General features: G+C 30.2%; 1 protein-coding gene across 1 annotated transcript; it reads left to right on the forward strand.

The window, feature by feature from the left end:
• Nucleotides 1–6369: 6369 nt before the first annotated feature.
• LOC132734698 (DNA damage-regulated autophagy modulator protein 1-like) lies at nt 6370–17150 on the forward strand. The gene is made up of 7 exons (XM_060721490.1): nt 6370–6518; nt 9290–9383; nt 10028–10149; nt 13321–13451; nt 13738–13924; nt 14408–14487; nt 16159–17150. Exons 2-7 carry the CDS (start codon nt 9292–9294, stop codon nt 16342–16344), a joined length of 798 nt encoding a protein of 265 aa, XP_060577473.1. The 5' UTR covers nt 6370–6518; nt 9290–9291; the 3' UTR covers nt 16345–17150.
• Nucleotides 17151–18340: the final 1190 nt, after the last annotated feature.

Raw genomic sequence — 18340 nt, forward strand, 5'->3', positions numbered from 1 at the left:
AAATTATTACTACCGAAAGACTCATCATAAATAATTGTATTGATTAAATTGTTTATCATTTTCATTTTGTCAATATGGAAGTTTATATTTCGATCATACATGAAGTATTCTTTAAAATGAAAATGTAACCATGGTTTTGTCGTGATACATCACGTTGTCAACTTGATAAAGACAGACAATTTGTCATAACATATTTTCTGTCCAGTGTTGTTGCTGGTGCTCCGAGTTCCCTGGTTTACCTTACATCAGTGTATGATAGAAAAGGTAAACAAAATGTTACAAGTTATCTTCTTGTTCACATCCTTATTGGCAGCACACTATTGACCTATCGGGAGCCGGTGCGTACAGATATTGGTAGACATACTTAATTCTACACTGATAATGTATGTTTATATATTACCATACTCTTCTCAAATATATTTACCTCAGTCATCATGTTAAAGGCGACGAACATGTAATTCCGCTGCAAAGTAAACAATGTTTGTATTACAATCTTTTCATAACAAACATTTCATAACAATTTATAGCATTTTCTTCATAGAAAATCTTTTAATTATGGATTGGCGTAGGATTTTCCCTATCTATATTTAGGGTTGGTGACGCCATTTGTATTTACCTGGGTTAACTGTTTTGGTTCATTGAATTTTTGTATTCCTTCGCCGTCTATAAATATTCAACATTGCGCGTAATATGCACAGGTTTTGTCAGTTTTTGTCAGACACGTTTAGTTACCAGTCGTTTCTTAGTTGTTCTTCAATTTTATCGGTTATCATTCCTGATTGTTGTATTTCTGACGTGTTTGATCCCTCAGTAAAAGTGTTAATACTATTATGCTTCCTTGTTTTTAGTCCTTCCCTTTCTTGACTTAAGTCTGAGTTTAATAGAATGACATAATTATTAGTCCCCTATCTGTTAAACCGGAGCGGACTTTAGGTTTTTCCTCCATCCGTTTGTCTGTCCGTCCGCTCTAATGGGACAGTAATAATGTGCCTATAGGTAACTGTTCTTTCTCTTTGATGTCATTCATTCCGTAATGCTTTTATGTGTGGCTGAAAAGAACAATAGAGAGAAAATAGAGTAGCCACATTATTTCTTTCTCGTTAGAACATCCGTCCATCCGTCTGTCCGTCCACAAAATTGGATCCCGCGGTTACGCAAAAAGTACTGAATATATTTTTATAAAACTTGATATATGGATAGATGTCAGTCTGGAGAATATGCACATCTTTTTCTTTTCTTCCCTTGTTGAAAAATTTGGTTGCTTTGGCAACAGAAAGGCTTAAAATATGGCAAATATAACAATATTTGTCATTACTCAAATAGTAGTGAAAACATTTTTATGAAACTAAAAAAATATGTTTCTGATCATCAACCTCATCATATGTGACAAGGTTTACAACTCTAGTACAAAAATTTTCAGAATTACCCCCCTTGAACTTAGAATTTTCATGAAAAAAATGAAGATGTTTTTATAACTTCTTTAGTTCATAATGTATCTACTATAAACTTCATATACATGTATATGTGTTTTATTATTACTCAAGTCATTTAGGAGAAGTTTTTACTTTAGCCCTATTATTTCCAGTATTATGTTCCCATTGAACTTAGATTTTTGTCTAGAAATTATTATATTTAACTCAAACTTCTTCATTTCTTATAGCATTTCCTTTTATTTTTTTTCTTCTATGTTACTATAAATGGTACATTAAAAAAAATTCACTTTTATTTATTTGACGATAAATGGCATCTTCTTTAATCTTGAGATAATTTCTCTTTGTTACACTCACATCATGTATGAAAATTTTCATAAGTCTAGCATCTTTATTTTTCAAGAGTTATCTCCTCTTAGTTTAAGAATTTGCTTTTTAAAAAAAATGTTATATTCTGGTACCAACCAAGGATGTTTAAAGAGTTATCCTCAGAGTCTCTGTCAGTTGGTCTGTCTGTCCGTTTCTAAAAACTGTCTCCTGAGATCACTTTTAAAGACATCGGAACTTTTCCAACAAATAAAGAAAAGTTGAAACATCAGTTATACATATTCATTCATTCATTCATTCATTCATTCATTCATTCATTCATTCATTCATGACATAATTCAATGACAAATCGCCCTTCAGAATGTTGCTGGGGTTCTAACCGGTAGAGGACTTATGGATTGCTTGCAATACCATGATAGTTAAGAATGAGTTTGTTTCTGCTCGACGTGTTTTGAAGTAATCACTTTATTGATGAATCCTTGATAAAAAGAGTTTCAAATATAAATAAAATTGATACTAAGTGTAATGTCACTCAAACAAGAATAAATAATAAAATATAAATTTTTTTCAGAATCTAATCTATGGTTTCATCTTTTGGAATGTCAAAACTATGTTAAATTACAGATAAACTTTAAAAGAGACTTTTTGCATTAGTGTTTGTCACATCCTGTACAAATATATTCGATCAAGAAAACAAATCTAAATCAAGATTAAAAAACACATATAGAGCTCTTTTCAACTAAGTCCCCCCTGCCAAGATCTAATGCGCTCTTTTATTTATTCATAAATATTCAAAAGTGGCTCAATGTCGCTTATCATGGCATTCCTGTTTTTTTTTTAGTTCAGTTCAAAACGTTATTGTCAGAGTCACAGTTTAAACTTGTGAACATATACAATTATCAGTTTAGAAGCAGCAGTAGTACCAAAAAATGTAAGCTTGTCAAAAAATATTTTACAAATCTAATGACCTAAGTATAGACTGGAAGTGATTGAACTACATTTTTATACTACATGTATTTAAATGTAAAGCAAATTTACAGGTTGTAAAATTTAGATTAGGGAACAAAAATAACGTATGTATTTCAGGAACAGCAGAAACATAAAAAAACTATTAATATAGATTTCTTAAGCTAACACATACAATGAATCTTAGTTTGTGCTTGTATGTATAAAAGTATAAAACAAAAGAAAAGAAAAAGAAAGAACAATGGAGAACGGGGGCACAAAAAAACAATAATAATGAATGTGAATCCTGTTTACTATATTGTTCTTTTATGAGAGACTATATTCATTGCATTCCAGCCAGGCCTCTACAGCGTGTTATATAGTAGCTTACACAATCTTATCAAGCCTTATAAAGTTATATTATGTTAATATATCAGCTATGAAAATGTGTACATTCATTTGATCAATGTTGAATTTTCTTATTTTTCTTGGTTATTTCAGTTTAAGCTGTATCTATAATAAAGGTCATGTCGTAATTTGATTTAACATACAATGTCCTTTAGGTATGTATAACATTCCACTTCCTACTAATAAAGATACTGTTTGATTTATTTTTGCCGATGTAACTGTGTCCCATATCATCATCATATGATAGTTATCACCAAACTACAAAATAATTTGTGTATGAAGATATTGCTTGCAGATTGCAGAAAGTCAGTCCCAAAATCTCGCACTTGAATTCTGTCAATTCCATTACTACATACTTGATGATTGTAAATAGTAACAGACACACTGATTATAATGATTGTTTCACAATATAAAACGTGTCCTTATTGAAAAAACCTTCATGTCATTGAGTGTTCGAATATCACGCCAACTTTCAAAAGACTCTTTCATACTTTGGTGACCTGTTTAACCTTCGACACTTCCGTTGTAAAGCCATCGGCAAACGTCTTAAATATCCGATTTAAAAGAACATACTTCTTTATCAAAACTCATAGAATGCTATGCCACTCTAATTTTTTAATCATTTTGAATACGAAATACCCAACAATAACCTTGCTAGAATTTTACCAAATATCAACTTGTCAGAAGGAGACACATCTTAAGTTATTTCTCTATCATAAAGTTAATGTTGACCTACCATTCTTGCATTTACATTTAACTCACCTTTGTCTCAACACAAAAACTATTTAAAAGAGTTTGGTTACTCTAAAGTAATCTGATGTAATGAATCGTCATAGAACAAGCAAATATTTATCATGGATATGATGATAATCATGTGTGATGACAATTGGCAGAATAAAAGGTCGTTTTGTTATAACGAAGTTCTTAAACGTGAGAAGGGGAGCAACTCTACATGAAATGTCACGTAGGTAATCTAAGTTCTCTTACAGCATGCATGGAGTGTAGGATGTTTTTTTTTTGCAAATATCATCTTACGTGTCTTATTTCTCAAACAATAAACATATGTTTATACTGCATACTTTGTGTGTATGATTTTGAAGTTTACAAAACTGATAATGTTTCTGTTAAAGTAGTTTACAAAAGTATAGCTATAGAAACACTGATGTCATTCAAATATTATGACATGAAACTAATACATAAGAGTCTGACCTTTTTCTAAAGCAAAATAAGAAAAGTGGTCTGTTTGATTCGCCGTACTAACTAATCATGATTGTTAACGAGTATTATTATATGATCTAAATATAGCTGCAATCTCATTGGTCCAAACAGTAGTCAACAGAACTTTTTATAAAATCATATTCACTGGGTGTAGTATCATATTCACTGGCTGAATTGGATTTTCCCAGTCTAAAAATAGATTGAGACTCATATTCAATGATCATACACCGTAGACTGTTAATTACGCGTGTTAATTAAAAAATAATTGTTGCTTTTTGTTCTTTATGGCATATTTCTCGATTAAAATATCATTACTTTACTATTATACTTAAAGGCTACACCGCAATGATGAGTATAAACTTGAATTATTTTTGTATGCGCAGCGTTCGCGTAGTCGTTGCACGCCTAACACGTGCGTCTTTTTTCCCGCGCTTCAACGAGGCAAAATTTGTACATGTATAATTATAAGGTTATACTTTTGTGATTTTTTTAAATTTCTAATTATTCATATAATAAAACAATTATTGACTAGTGAACCATTGAATATGATGTGATATTCATCGGCAGAAAGTCATATTGACCTCGGCTATCGCCTCGGTCAATATGTCATCTGCCGGTGAATATCACATCATATTCAATGGCTCACTAGTCAATAATTGTATAATATATTTTGTTAACAATGTTACATGAATGTTATTGAAAATGACTTCTTTTTTTTATATAATTATTTCTTTTAAGTTTTAAAGAAAATGGAAACTTGCCGGGAAAATGGAAAAGAACATATAACCGGTCAAAATATTTATAATTTTCATAAACAACTTTTGTGGACAAATTTTGTATGATTATATTTTAATGTCTGACGATCTCGTCTTTATTGTGTATTAATGGGTATATGCTATATGTAGTTTAATGATAATAAATCTTCAACTGAATTGGTCATGATTTTGCATTACAATACAATCTAACAACAACACAACAATACAATCTAACAACAACACAAAACAACAGAAAACAACAGAAAAAACATGATACTCGGCCGAAGTAAAACTAGTTACCTTGCAATTGTTAGTTCTTAGTTTTTCTATGCAGTCATATAGAAATTTTAGCATAGCTTGCATAACAATGGGGTATTCAACTTTAAGATCTAAACAAATCTGTCGTATGTAGGTAAGTGAACTCAATTTCTAACACCAATATCTACGCAGTCGGTAAGGCAATTATTTGTTATAAATACTTGATTGATATGCAAAATATATATAAAATATAAACATGAAATCAATTGAACCCATCGATAATGATATAATATATTTGAAATTTATTGAACATCAGAGACTAAGGGTATCTGATAAGTTCTGATATCATTCTCGTTATTTTGATCTCAGTTCTTGGTTAAAATACAGCCAGTAAGTTCTTTCGTAAAATAAACTGTACACTAGAAAATGTAATGAGATTTGAATGCAAGAATTATTGTTAAACAAAATTTAAATATCTCAGCAATTTAACTTGAAAGTTAAAGAACTGTCCCGTACATTTTATTTTAGAAGTATCCTTTACATTTTATTTCATAATGGCAACAACTATCCTTTACATTTTAGTTTAGAACTATGTTAGAATGACAAGAACTATCCTTTTTAATTTTATTTTAGAATGGCCAATGAGATTCCCAGATTTCATCTTGTTATTATAAAATGACCAATGAAAACTCTTCTTATATTCAGTTCTTCCCTGTACATTTTACAGGAAGTTAAACTGAAAACAGACGGCCCTTCGATCGAAAAAAAGTAATTCATCAACATGTTGGTAAAATATCAACGCTATTTAAACTCTGGTACACGCTCTATCACTGAGCAAATTGATAAATTTCACTTGCTGTTTTCTTCTAATTTCTATTTCCAGTCAGATTATCTAGCTAAAACCATATTTTTATATAAAGTTGAAAGTTTTGCAAGTACAAAGAGTAAACTGTGTTAAACTGTCACAATATACTGTAAACAGGGTATACGCAATTTATACTGTATAGTTCACAAACTGTGAGTACATTGTTCAATTTATCTATCGATTTGAAAGATTGATTGTTAAATTTCAAGTGTCAAAAGGGCTATTTTTTATAACACTACCTCTCACTTTGTTTTATAAAACAGAAAATACTTAGAAGCATATCTTACTACATGTACAGGGAATTATTTTAGGGTATGTGCACATTTTATTTTCGTTTTGTTTAAGAAATAGATTCAGTGAAAGATTAAAAGCTGAAAAAGCAACACATATGATATAGTTTTATTCTACAAAATATATAACATATATAAAGTTAAACTTTAAAAGAAATAGATAAATATTGGAATACAAGATATACGAAATAATCGAAATTGTTTAATTCAACTCGTTTAATAAATTTAATATAAAAAGACTTTTTAAAAGAGTATGTCTATATGTAAAACACCAATTACAGAAGTACAGAGTAATGAGTATATTGCTTATCTATTACAACTAAATCTTTGGTTTACATTTTTTATAATTGTACATAAATATAAATAAAATCCAATTAAACAATTCTAAACAAATAATAAAATAGTCAGGGGCGTTAACTCTCTTATAAAAGTTATTGTTAATACATTTCACATGAATCGTGATATTCCATAATTTTCTATAAATTATTTCAGATAATAATTATAGCCATTGTGTCAATTAAAGAAACATGAGCATATATCAATAGTAACCAATAGAATAAATCATTATGCGTGTATACATGATCGATTTTTTTTTCAACAAAGAACACTTCAATTTATGTAGAAATTTAGTTTTTCTTACTTGTAAATTATAAATTGAGGCCCTTAGCGATTATCTTAGGCCACTAGTGATCTAATTTTCACAAAGTTTGTATATTTATAATTATTTTAGTGATGATGTACGATGTACAGATAGATGCAAAATAGAAAATAAATTATGTTCTGTTCTGACTCCCATTAGATAGGTGTTTTTTTCTTATAAGAGAAGACGTTAATTTAAAACAATATAAATTATATCACGAATAGTTTCAATAATTTAAAATTGCAAATAGTTTTATTTCTTATTGTATTTAATTAAGATAAAAGAATTGTAAATGAAATAAGATATATATATATCGTATCATATATTTTGTATCTACAATTAAACTTTAATTATTTAAGTGAAAAATGTGTATTCTTAGTAAAGTATATAATTATGTTATTTCATACCATTTGATCTAATGATATTATTTGAAAGAGGCACATTTTGGACGTAACAAAGTCACTAGCCTATGGTCGTCCGATTTTTTAGACACCGACCATCTTACTTGAAATAATGCGTTGAGCATCCAGGACCTGTAACCACCAGTAAAAAGAGGAAATTTGACAAAGGTCTTTCAATAAAATAGAGAAAAACAGAATCCCTAAAGAAAGCCCAACACGGCAATATTGAAAATTTGCAGGCTCGATTTGATTGAGCCTGTTAACTGGAAAGTGCAAGTTACCTTCTAAGCCCCTAGCACCGGCTTAAGCAAAATTCAACATTTAAACATGATAATGGTGAAATATATGAAATTAGAAACATCTGCAGATGTGTTCATACAGCGGTTATCATGGAACCTTCAATGTGACACTTTCGTGCCTTTCCATGAAAAGCGGCGAATAGTCCCTAATCAAAAAATGTGTGCGCCCTTAACACGAAACTAAATAAAACGGAATTTTGAATGTGAATTTGAGGTTATGAAGGCTGTATATAAGAGATACGGCGTGGTTGTTATGATAAAAAGTTTTAATATTTATAAAATTTTCGATATGTTTTTTTTTAAGAATAATAATACACAACAATTCTATAGTTGACTCTTTGTTACGTTTTCAATCCTGGCAATTTCTAGTTAGTTTATATCATAAAGTACACGTAAATTATGCTGGGATAATGTATACAGATACAATCATTATCTTACAAAAAGGCATGGCTGGTCGTGAGTTATTGTGTGCTTTTTATTACAGTGCATGTTCTTACTTTGCCAGTGTATTTATCGACTTAATACACTTGTGTCTCTGATAAGAGGGATTTATAAAGTTTTAAACAAATATTTGAACTTTGTGAAGAATTATGTTCACCAATGATTTATCAATTGTCTTGATTTAAACACGATGAAATATATTGAAACATTGATTACATAATTTAGATTTTTCGCTTGCCATGAGGATGCTTATAATATATTATTGAGGTTAAAGATATACAAAAGAAATTTATTACCCTTCCAGATTTTTTCCGCCTTTTTGATTGGATATTGATCACCCGAAAGAAATTGATATAACCGAGCCAGACGATTAATATACACACTAAATTTCCCCGTTGGGTACCCAACGTGGTAAACAACATGCGCTGAGGTGATGCGCGTACGGTTCGATTTTACGCGGTGTAAATTCCGATTTACAAGCACGTTTTAACTGTCAAATGATAAATATTTACCAAAGTAGAGTAATGATACATATTCCCATCAGTATTGAAAACAAATATAACCTTGTGAAAGCTTGATATTAATTACAAAAAAGTGCGTTCAATAGACTACTCCTTTTCTCTTGTTTACATTCGTTAGGTACGGGAAAAATACTTCATGTATTTATGTGACGTCATGTTGTGATGAAGAGGTACCCTAAAGGGAATCTTATTTCGACGTTTCATTTGAAACAGCAATGATTTTTTTTAAAAAATCGTCTAAACTCGCAAAATATGTTTACTGAATATTGAACAATTGTACGAGTAAATTTGCGCTTTTTAATCACATTGTTAATTGATAAAGACTTAGTAATATACTTGTTTTCATCGTGAATATAGAACCTGTCCATTTTGGTTTAATTTATTTCTACGACAAATGCTGTCATTTTGTAGTTCTTATTTGTATGATTTAGATATGTTTGGTTTATAACATCAATAATATATTCAGATCAGGTTTTTTTCCGTTACGACAGGAATGGCCACGGAAGACGAGGAAGCCATAGTAAAGCATCACCACTGGCTTCCAATCATATTAGCAATTTACTTACCAGTGTCATTCATTATCACGTAAGAACTTACATTATCTTATACCATTTCTAGTAGGGGCGTCCGTGGCCGAGTGGTTATGGTCCTCATCGCAGCAGGTTCGATTCTAGAAAGGGACTTTGGAGAATATCATTTGAGGAAGCTAACCAACAAGACGTCGGTTGCTCTACTCAGGGGCTCGCTCGTATCCGAAATAATGCATGGAGGGGCAACTCAGGTTTTCTTCCACCAGTAAACCTAGACAGTTTCTGAATGACCTTTTTTGTTTGGGCGACTTTTACCAAAAAAAAGGGGGGGTGGGAATTAATCGTGCCTTATTAAAACTTAGGTTGGGTTTTCAAAACTCTGTGGGGAAGGTTTTTTTGGAAATTATTAAATTTAAATTTTGTTAAATGAATTTTTCTTATTTTTTATTGGTAGTTTTTGTTTTTTTTTTGCTATTGCATGGGGAAATTTAAAATAATTTTTATTTTCAGGTCGATTGTAAGCTTGAAAAAAAAACAGCTAGCTCTAACTTAAGATATAAAATTGCTATTGAAAGAATACGTGGGCTTTATCCACTGATTGTAAACACTATAAATTTGATAAGGATCTATAAAATTTTTAAAAGGTTTAAGCTTGACTATCAACTTTTATATATAAATCACTTTTATTTTATTTTTCAGATACTCTATAGCTGTAGGAAATGATCATGTTAAACCCGGCTTCCCATACATCAGTGATACGGGAACCAAACCACCAGAAAGCTGTGTATTCGGTCAATTAGTTAACATGGGGGCTGTCTTAGGTGAGAGCGATTTAAGAGGGAATGTGATGCTAAATTGTCAAGTTAGCAAAAACAATGTACGCATTAAAATACTGAAAATTTATTTTTTCAAAAGGACTACGGGAAACTACATTGTTAATTAAATGTCTCACAAATATCATATTTGACATAAGCTTTAAACCATTTTGATAAAACGCATTCAATGTGACCTTAAAAGAACATTGACAATATACTTGTAAAATAAATAAATAAATAAATAAATAAATAAATAAATAAATAAATAAATAAATAAATAAATAATAATAATAATAATAATGAAATCTTTATTTACAGAAGGTTACACATGCAGATATACCATATTACAAAACAAATAACATCTTTATTTCAAATGTACGCATACAAAATCCTCAAGCAACAACAACTTTTGCCAGTCAAGTCAAAGTATTTTGCATAAACATATATACATATTTTTCGCAACACATAAATATCGGTAAGATTAACAAAAGTAATATTTGTTTGTTTGTTTCATTTTACGCCTTTTCCCAACAGTAGTTCAGTCATATAGGCGGGCAATTTCCTAACCATCGTTCCTGGAGAGTTACACCAGTACTAGACTACCTTCCTCCGCGCTAAACTACCAAAGCATCTCCCAAAAGTAATATAATATTGAAAAGTATGAAAATGTGTAATTCATGTTTTAACAAAAGATGGGCAGTTTTAAGTACACATATACACATACAAGTCATGGCATATTTAACATATCTTATAATACACAGCATAAATATGAAAAATAGTTTAAAGAAATACATATTTTATTATACAACAACACTCTCATTTCTCTTCTTTAAAGCCAGATAGACAAATTTTGTAGGTTTAACTTTAACTGATCTTTAGGTGTTGACATAAGCTTATTGAATTTATTCATATAAGGCCATGTGTAATAATAATTATCTAAAAGAGTTAAACGTAATTCTCTATAAAAAGGATATATTAACAAAAAATGATACTCTGATTCAACGTGATTCATATTACATCTTCTACATAATATTTCGCTTCTAATAATATTCCTTTATCGACCTTCTTCAATCTCAAAGTAGTGTGATGAAGATCGAAATCTCGCTAGTGCTTTTGCATTGTGTCCGTTAAGATTTTTGATTCTAAAACAAACATGATTTGAATGTCTTTTAGGTATTATTACTCAAACAATATTCATTCACAAAAAATGTTAACACATATATAGGCATAATAAGTATTTTAACATAATGACATAATGACAGAATCATTAAGTTGTGAAGATATTTATATGATCAGCAAGATCCAGTAACGCAGGAATTCGCACACGCGGAACTAAGGCCGAATCTGTGCAACGCTATGGCCAAAACGAATAACACAATAAGTATTTTATCCTAAATCAAATGAATAAGTGCATACGACTGCTGTGACATTATATTAACAGGTATTACACATTTTTCATGGAATATGTTAACTTTTTTTAGATAATTCGTGAGACTGTCGACCAGAATACTGTTTGAAAAGGACTTTTGTTTTCGTCGAAATTAATAAGTACATGTACATTAAAACATTAACAACTTTATTTTCTTCATATTTGATATATTTTAGAGATTTCCTAAACTACTTGTGTAGTATAAAACAAAAATGAAATAAGATTCAGCTACTTTAAATGAGATAGCCAGCGTTGCTTCGCTGCATCATTCACGACTTCAACGTTACCTCGTAAAAATGGTCTCAGTAAGATTTGTAATAATGTTTTTATGACACGAGTAGAATGGCATATATCTCAGGAAAACCGAATATTAAAAACCATAATGTAATGTTAACGTAATTGTATTTAAAGATATCGACAAACACAAAAATGCAATAAATAAATGCTTGTCAGGTCATCATTCTCATTTTCATGGAAATATATTTGACCAGGCTTAAGATATAGTGTCTAAGTAACCGAATGCGCTTATTTCCTTTTTTCAGTTTGATGTTCAATAAAAAAAATATTGGCTCATTTACTTTCCAGTGTTGCTCGTTTAGGCCACTGAATTGCACCATGTTGCGTTACTTTTGCACAATTCCTGCGTTATTTGTACATTCATGCGTTCTCGGATTTACACTCTATTTATTTTTGAGAAGTAGAATAACGGTTATTAAATGGTATTCTATTCTTTTTGCATCAAAACGACAACACAGGTGTTAAAAAGCCGATAAAAACCGCTCAGGCCGATATTATTTCGATTCTAACAAGACAAAATAAGGAATATCACTAATGCTATTTTATCAAGCGAATTTTATATCGGTACAAACGTTTTATATAAGTGTTTTTAGATAATACAAACGTTTTATATGAGTACGAACGTTTTATATAGGTGTATAGGGAAAATACAAACGTTTTATATGAGAACAAACGTTTTATATAAGTGTATTTAGATAATACAAACGTTTTATATTGGTACAAACATTTCATATAGGTGTATTGGGAAAATACTAACGTTTTTATTGGTACAAACATTTTATATAGGTGTATAGGGAAAATACGAACGTTTTATATTGGTACAAACGTTTTATATAGGTGTATTGGGAAAATACTAACGTTTTTATTGGTACAAACATTTTATATAGGTGTATAGGGAAAATACGAACGTTTTATATTGGTACAAACGTTTTATATAGGTGTATTGGGATAATGCAAACGATTTTTATTGGTACAAACGTTTTATATAGGTGTATTGGGATAATGCAAACGATTTTTATTGGTACAAACGTTTCATGTTGCTGTTTTGAGATAATACAAATGTTTGATACATGTATTTATTCAATCTGAGTAAAGTTCAGATCTACTTTCAAAATGTCATTACCTGCATGTAGATCTGATTGCCACCGTATTTGTTTCGCCTTCAATGTGATTCGGATTTCCCGAAAAAGCTATGTTTAGCCATGCAATCAAACCGTCATTTACTGTATTGTATAGATTGTTTTATTTAAAAGACAAAATATCACTTAATTAAATAATCATATAATAGTATGAGCTGAATTGTGACGAATTACTTTAATTCGATGTTTTATGTTCATTACTGTTAGAATAATATTATATACGTTTGTGATGGAAATGGTCTTCAATTGTCTTTAAAACAACATTCTTTACCTACCTGTTTTTGTGCAAATTAAATAATGTTTCTATTCCAGGGGGAATTATAATTTACATAAGATATAAGCAAATTTTGAAGCAGACAACAGTTGTGAAGACATTAAATCGTGCTTCATTTTTTATCGGATTGTTATCAATATTTGGTGTTAGTTTAGTTGGTAATTTTGAGGTAAGCTTTTTGTTAATCAGATAAAATTAAAAACAAAAAAATCTTTTGAAAAAAAGAAAAAAAGAGACATTTCAGTTACTTAGCAAAATTTTAAAATGTTAACAAATCAAATGTTTTCTGATAGTCACTGACAATCAAGTCCTGAAATTAATTCGTCTGTTAATTGCGGTGGATGCATATGTGTGCGGGCGCGCGTGTGATTGGATTCTCCTTATTTAATTTCACGCTTTAAACAATTTATTGAGTCTTTTTTTCAGTTTTAAAGCAAACAAAATTTACATTACAGCAAACAAGTGTTGTTGTGGTACATCTGATCGGTGCGTTCCTAGCGTTCGCAGTAGGGTTTGTTTATATCATTCTGCAGACGATAATATCATTTAAGTCTACAGATCTTGAAAGACCTGGAAATACACCTTTCATCAGAAAGTTAAGAATAGTGTTATGTGTTGTAGACGCAATTTTTCTTATTTTGTGTATCCTTTTATCAATAGTATTATCATTTCCTCTAATTGGGACATCATGTCAACATGTTCAATGCTCGAACCGAACATTCATTTGTATTATTTTGTCATTTGTTTTTAGGAAAACATTTACACGATTAGTAAACAGGCTACACTTAACATTAACTAATTGTTTAAAACTAATCTCATTTCCTGATGACAACGTTATCCAAAATTGCTTCTGGTTAAACATTCAACTACAAACAAACAATTCCTTTATCCATTATATCCAGCAATATATATTCGATTCGTTAACGTCATTTGAAGCAATAAAGCACACAAAGCCCAGATTGAACTATCTTGTATACACAATGTTCTTATTAAAAAAAAATCTTTTTAAGTTTAGTGGACATTGTACTTTAAGCAACTCGATAACTTTTTGATATGAATATTTTTTTTCCTTTAAATACTTATGCATTTCCTTAAATAGACTACATAAACCTTAACTGTATTCAGTGGGGGTAGCACCACAAGTTGCACATTCCATGGGTCCCGGCCCGGGTAAATCTAAATTCCAGTGGTCTCCCGACGATCCTGTAAGTCTTTATTTAACAGTTTTTGGCTATTCACAATTGACATTGTATCTTTTTTTAAGATACGGTTTGAAATGTTTAACTAATTTTTGAAACCAAAGTAAGTATAGACATAAAGTACATGTTCATATATAAACAGTTTTCCTATTAGTAGAAGGCTAGTATTTCTGTTACCTGAAGTTATTGTCTTACAGTATTTCAAACATGATCATTTGTTAAATGCATAAAATTATTGGATGTTTAATCATTCTTACAGCATTAACAGAATTTTATTATTGTAAAAAATGCTGTTTAAACAATATGATAATTTATAGTAATTGGCACTCCTACATATTGGTGTAGATTTCTATAAATATTTAAATCTATAATATTGTGAAATTTGTGTCATAGGCACAGTTAATAGTTACATAAAGTATATTTCCAGTACAAACACCTGTTTTTTTATTGTCTGTCACCAATCTACTAGTAATATGATGTTTCATGGACACACGAATCGGTGCATTGCTATTACAACACGATACATATTATACACATCTTGTTTTCGTGATGTTCTATTATTTAAAGTATTGTTGTTATAAGTTTAAAAAAGAATATTTCTTTATTTTTAAAAAAAGGTGTTAATAGACTGGGAAACAATGTAATAAGAAACGCATACAGGTTTATACAGGCTTTATTAATATCAGTTTAGAAATGAAATAGTTTATTTTCAGATACACCAAATCTGCCAGTTTACGAGTTTATCAATCCTTAAAAAACCTTTCTATTATTTTATACTTTTTGCTCTGCTTCACTTTGACTGCTTTGCACAGATCTATGTTTGTTGTCTATATTTCTTTCACTGATTATTACTATCCACTATGACTTGTGGTAGGACATGGTATAGAATTGAACTTCAGATCATTCAATGTGTATATATTTTATAGAAACTACCATAAGGTAGGTTTGTGGACTTATAGCTTTGCTTATATCGGTATCAGTATATAAAGTTTTCTAAAAGCATGGAAAATGAGTATTGCTTTTCGATTTGTCAGTTATTTTTTGGCAATATTGACCTGAGACTGATTGATTTGCGGGAAACTTTCCGTTAGTTGCCGTAATTAATTAGGTTTAACGCATTGGGCATTAATACTAGTATAGCTCTCGATACTCTAATCTATAAGAACGGCTAGATGGCCTTGTGGTTAGCACGACCAAATAGTGATCGAAATAGCATTTTTTTGTGAAATCGTTTGCTTCCTTTTGTTTCCTTTTTTATTCAAAATAACTTGATAGATCATGTGTTTAATTTTCTAGCTTTAAAGTCTAGTTAAGTTTATTTCAGTTTAACAATGATAAACATATATTTCTGTTAAACATATATTTGTGTTAAATCTTGTTGTCTATGTAGGCTATATGTGTATTATATTGTTAATGTGCATGACATTGATATCGTATATTTTGTACCTTGTATGAAAAGAATCTAAAACTTTTAATATGCTTCAGATAGATAAAGTTGAAAATTTGAACATTAAATACATTTTATAGTGAAAGTTTATATAGTTCAAAAATATGTTGAGCTTAATTTAATTATGACACTTTATGCTAATTAATAATTTTGAAAATAAGAACACAATAGTATATATTCGTTCAAAAATACCTTTTAAATTTATCTATACGTCTAAAAACTGATTCCAGGGCTATGCAGAACATCTGGTGGCGACGATATCAGAATGGTTGGTCGCGTTTATCACCGTGATATATTTTGCCACGTTTTACGCTGAATTTAGACATTTCAAATTAGAGGCACCGAAAGTAGTTTTAAATGAAGTACAAACAATGCAAACGTCTCCTCCTACGACAACAACAACAACGACAGCGTGAAAACAACATTAACAACAACTATAATTACTAAACACTTTTTGTAAATATTTGACAAAACAGACATTTTACCGACCTTGAATATGTGTCATAGACATAACATATCTACGATTATTCATCTTTTTTTCACATTTATAAGATACCCATTATCACGATATTAATAATTTCCATATTCTACAAAAACGATTGCGTAATCAGTATAATAACGAATATGATACGAATTGGAATGTGTTACACAAATTAGAATATTATGCAAATACTAAAATCTGTTTTACTCTAGGTAATATTTATAAAGATATATCTAGTATTCCATTTGTATTCTCATAGTCTTGCAATTGAAGATAGTACATTTGATAATGAAGAAAGAAATGAATATTTTGTTTAATTTGAACTTTATGTCGAGGGCGACCATCCGTAAATTAGAAGCTACACATCACTTCTTTCTCGATTACGTTCAGGGAATACGACAACTTACACGATCTGATATGGTAAACGAAATGTATTGATTCACTATGATTGAAACATATAGATACTCATGGTCATTGTCTGAACATGTAATCGAAAAACAAATTGTAATATATTCTTGACAGATACTGCTAGTAAAGTCTTTGACTCAATGCTTCTAGAAATTATTAAATCAAATATGTACCAGGAGTTCTGACCTTTTTAGCATTAGAGATGACGAACCCTAATCAATGTTCTTTATCCAATGTGAAAAAATCTTAAATTCAAATGAGTCAATCAAGTCAAATTGCATTATCTAAACGAAATAAATTATAGAGCGCTAAATACTCTATCTTAACCTTAAACTTTCATTTGTTTTGTTTTCATTTTCGTAAATAAACATTGTTTCATAGGGTTTTGTTGAGAAAAGAAAAGTATTTCATGCATGGCATAAATAACACATGTTAGTTGCACATGTGTGTGTGCGCATCTGCATGTATTTGTTGACAATCTTATTTATTGTGCTGTCTTATTTATTATTAAGTTTCATCATATTCTAGACATTCTGATTAAGCCGGTGCTATGGAGCGTGGACGGTAACTTTCACTTTCCAGTACCGTCCATGAACAGGCTCAATCAAACCGAGCCAGTATCATTTTTAATTTTGCCTTTAGGGATTCTGTTTTTCTCTATTTTACCATTTAAAAACCTTTGTCTTCTTCTAATACAAATTTCTTTCTCAAATTGATGGTGATATATGTTTTGATAAAGAGTCAATTGCTGAATATTTTAACGCGTTTTATATAAATGTTGCCTCTATATGCTTGTTGAAAAACTACCGGCTAGGTTAAATAAGTATAGTAAATTATAAAGCTAGATGCATCTCAGTTTTTCAATTTCTCTAGTTACTGACAATCAGGTAGTAAAGTATTTATCACAGCTCAGTGCTAACAAAGCCACAGGATTGGATGATGTCCCTTCACGTTTTATGATAGATGGGGCTTCAATTATAACTCAACATTTTACACATGTAATTAACTTGTCCCTTATACAGGGTGTGGTTCCAGATGAGCACAACTTTGCAAAGGTTATTCCTATTTTTAAGAAAAATGATAAATCTGTTGTTGGCAATTACCGCCAGGTTTCCATCTTGAGCATTGTTTCTAAAATTATTGACAGGATTGTATATGACCAGGTAGAGTCATATTTTAAATCAAACAAGTTGTTCGATAAATTTCAATCAGGTTTCAGACATGGGTTTTCAACGGAAACGTGTTTTACTAGTATTTATTTTACAGACTATATACGAATGCTAACGGATAAAGGTAACTTTATTGGAATGATTCTGATAGATCTTAAAAGGCATTCGATACTATAAACCACCCAACTTTTCTTATGAAATTAAGTGCGACTGGTTTTGGTGATGATATTTTGAGATGGTTTCGATAATTTCTTTTTGATAAAAAAACAGCTTGTTGATTTTTAATCTGCTGCTCGGATATCATTTGGGGTTCCACAAAGGTCAATCGTTGGTCCTCTTTTGTTTTTATATATG

The sequence above is a fragment of the Ruditapes philippinarum genome, unplaced genomic scaffold, assembly GCF_026571515.1.
Source record: "Ruditapes philippinarum isolate M1 unplaced genomic scaffold, ASM2657151v2 ctg699_1_1_1_1, whole genome shotgun sequence".
Lineage (NCBI taxonomy): Eukaryota > Metazoa > Mollusca > Bivalvia > Venerida > Veneridae > Ruditapes > Ruditapes philippinarum.

What these genes read in the sequence shown, in the direction of transcription:
- LOC132734698 (XM_060721490.1), top strand. Translation starts at nt 9,292, where the DNA reads ATGGCCACGGAAGACGAGGAAGCCATAGTAAAGCATCACCACTGGCTT. An exon ending in CCAGTGTCATTCATTATCAC is followed by an intron (nt 9,384 to 10,027) that starts GTAAGAACTTAC and finishes TTTATTTTTCAG; the next exon opens with ATACTCTATAGCTGTAGGAA. An exon ending in CGCAATTTTTCTTATTTTGT is followed by an intron (nt 13,925 to 14,407) that starts GTATCCTTTTAT and finishes AACTGTATTCAG; the next exon opens with TGGGGGTAGCACCACAAGTT.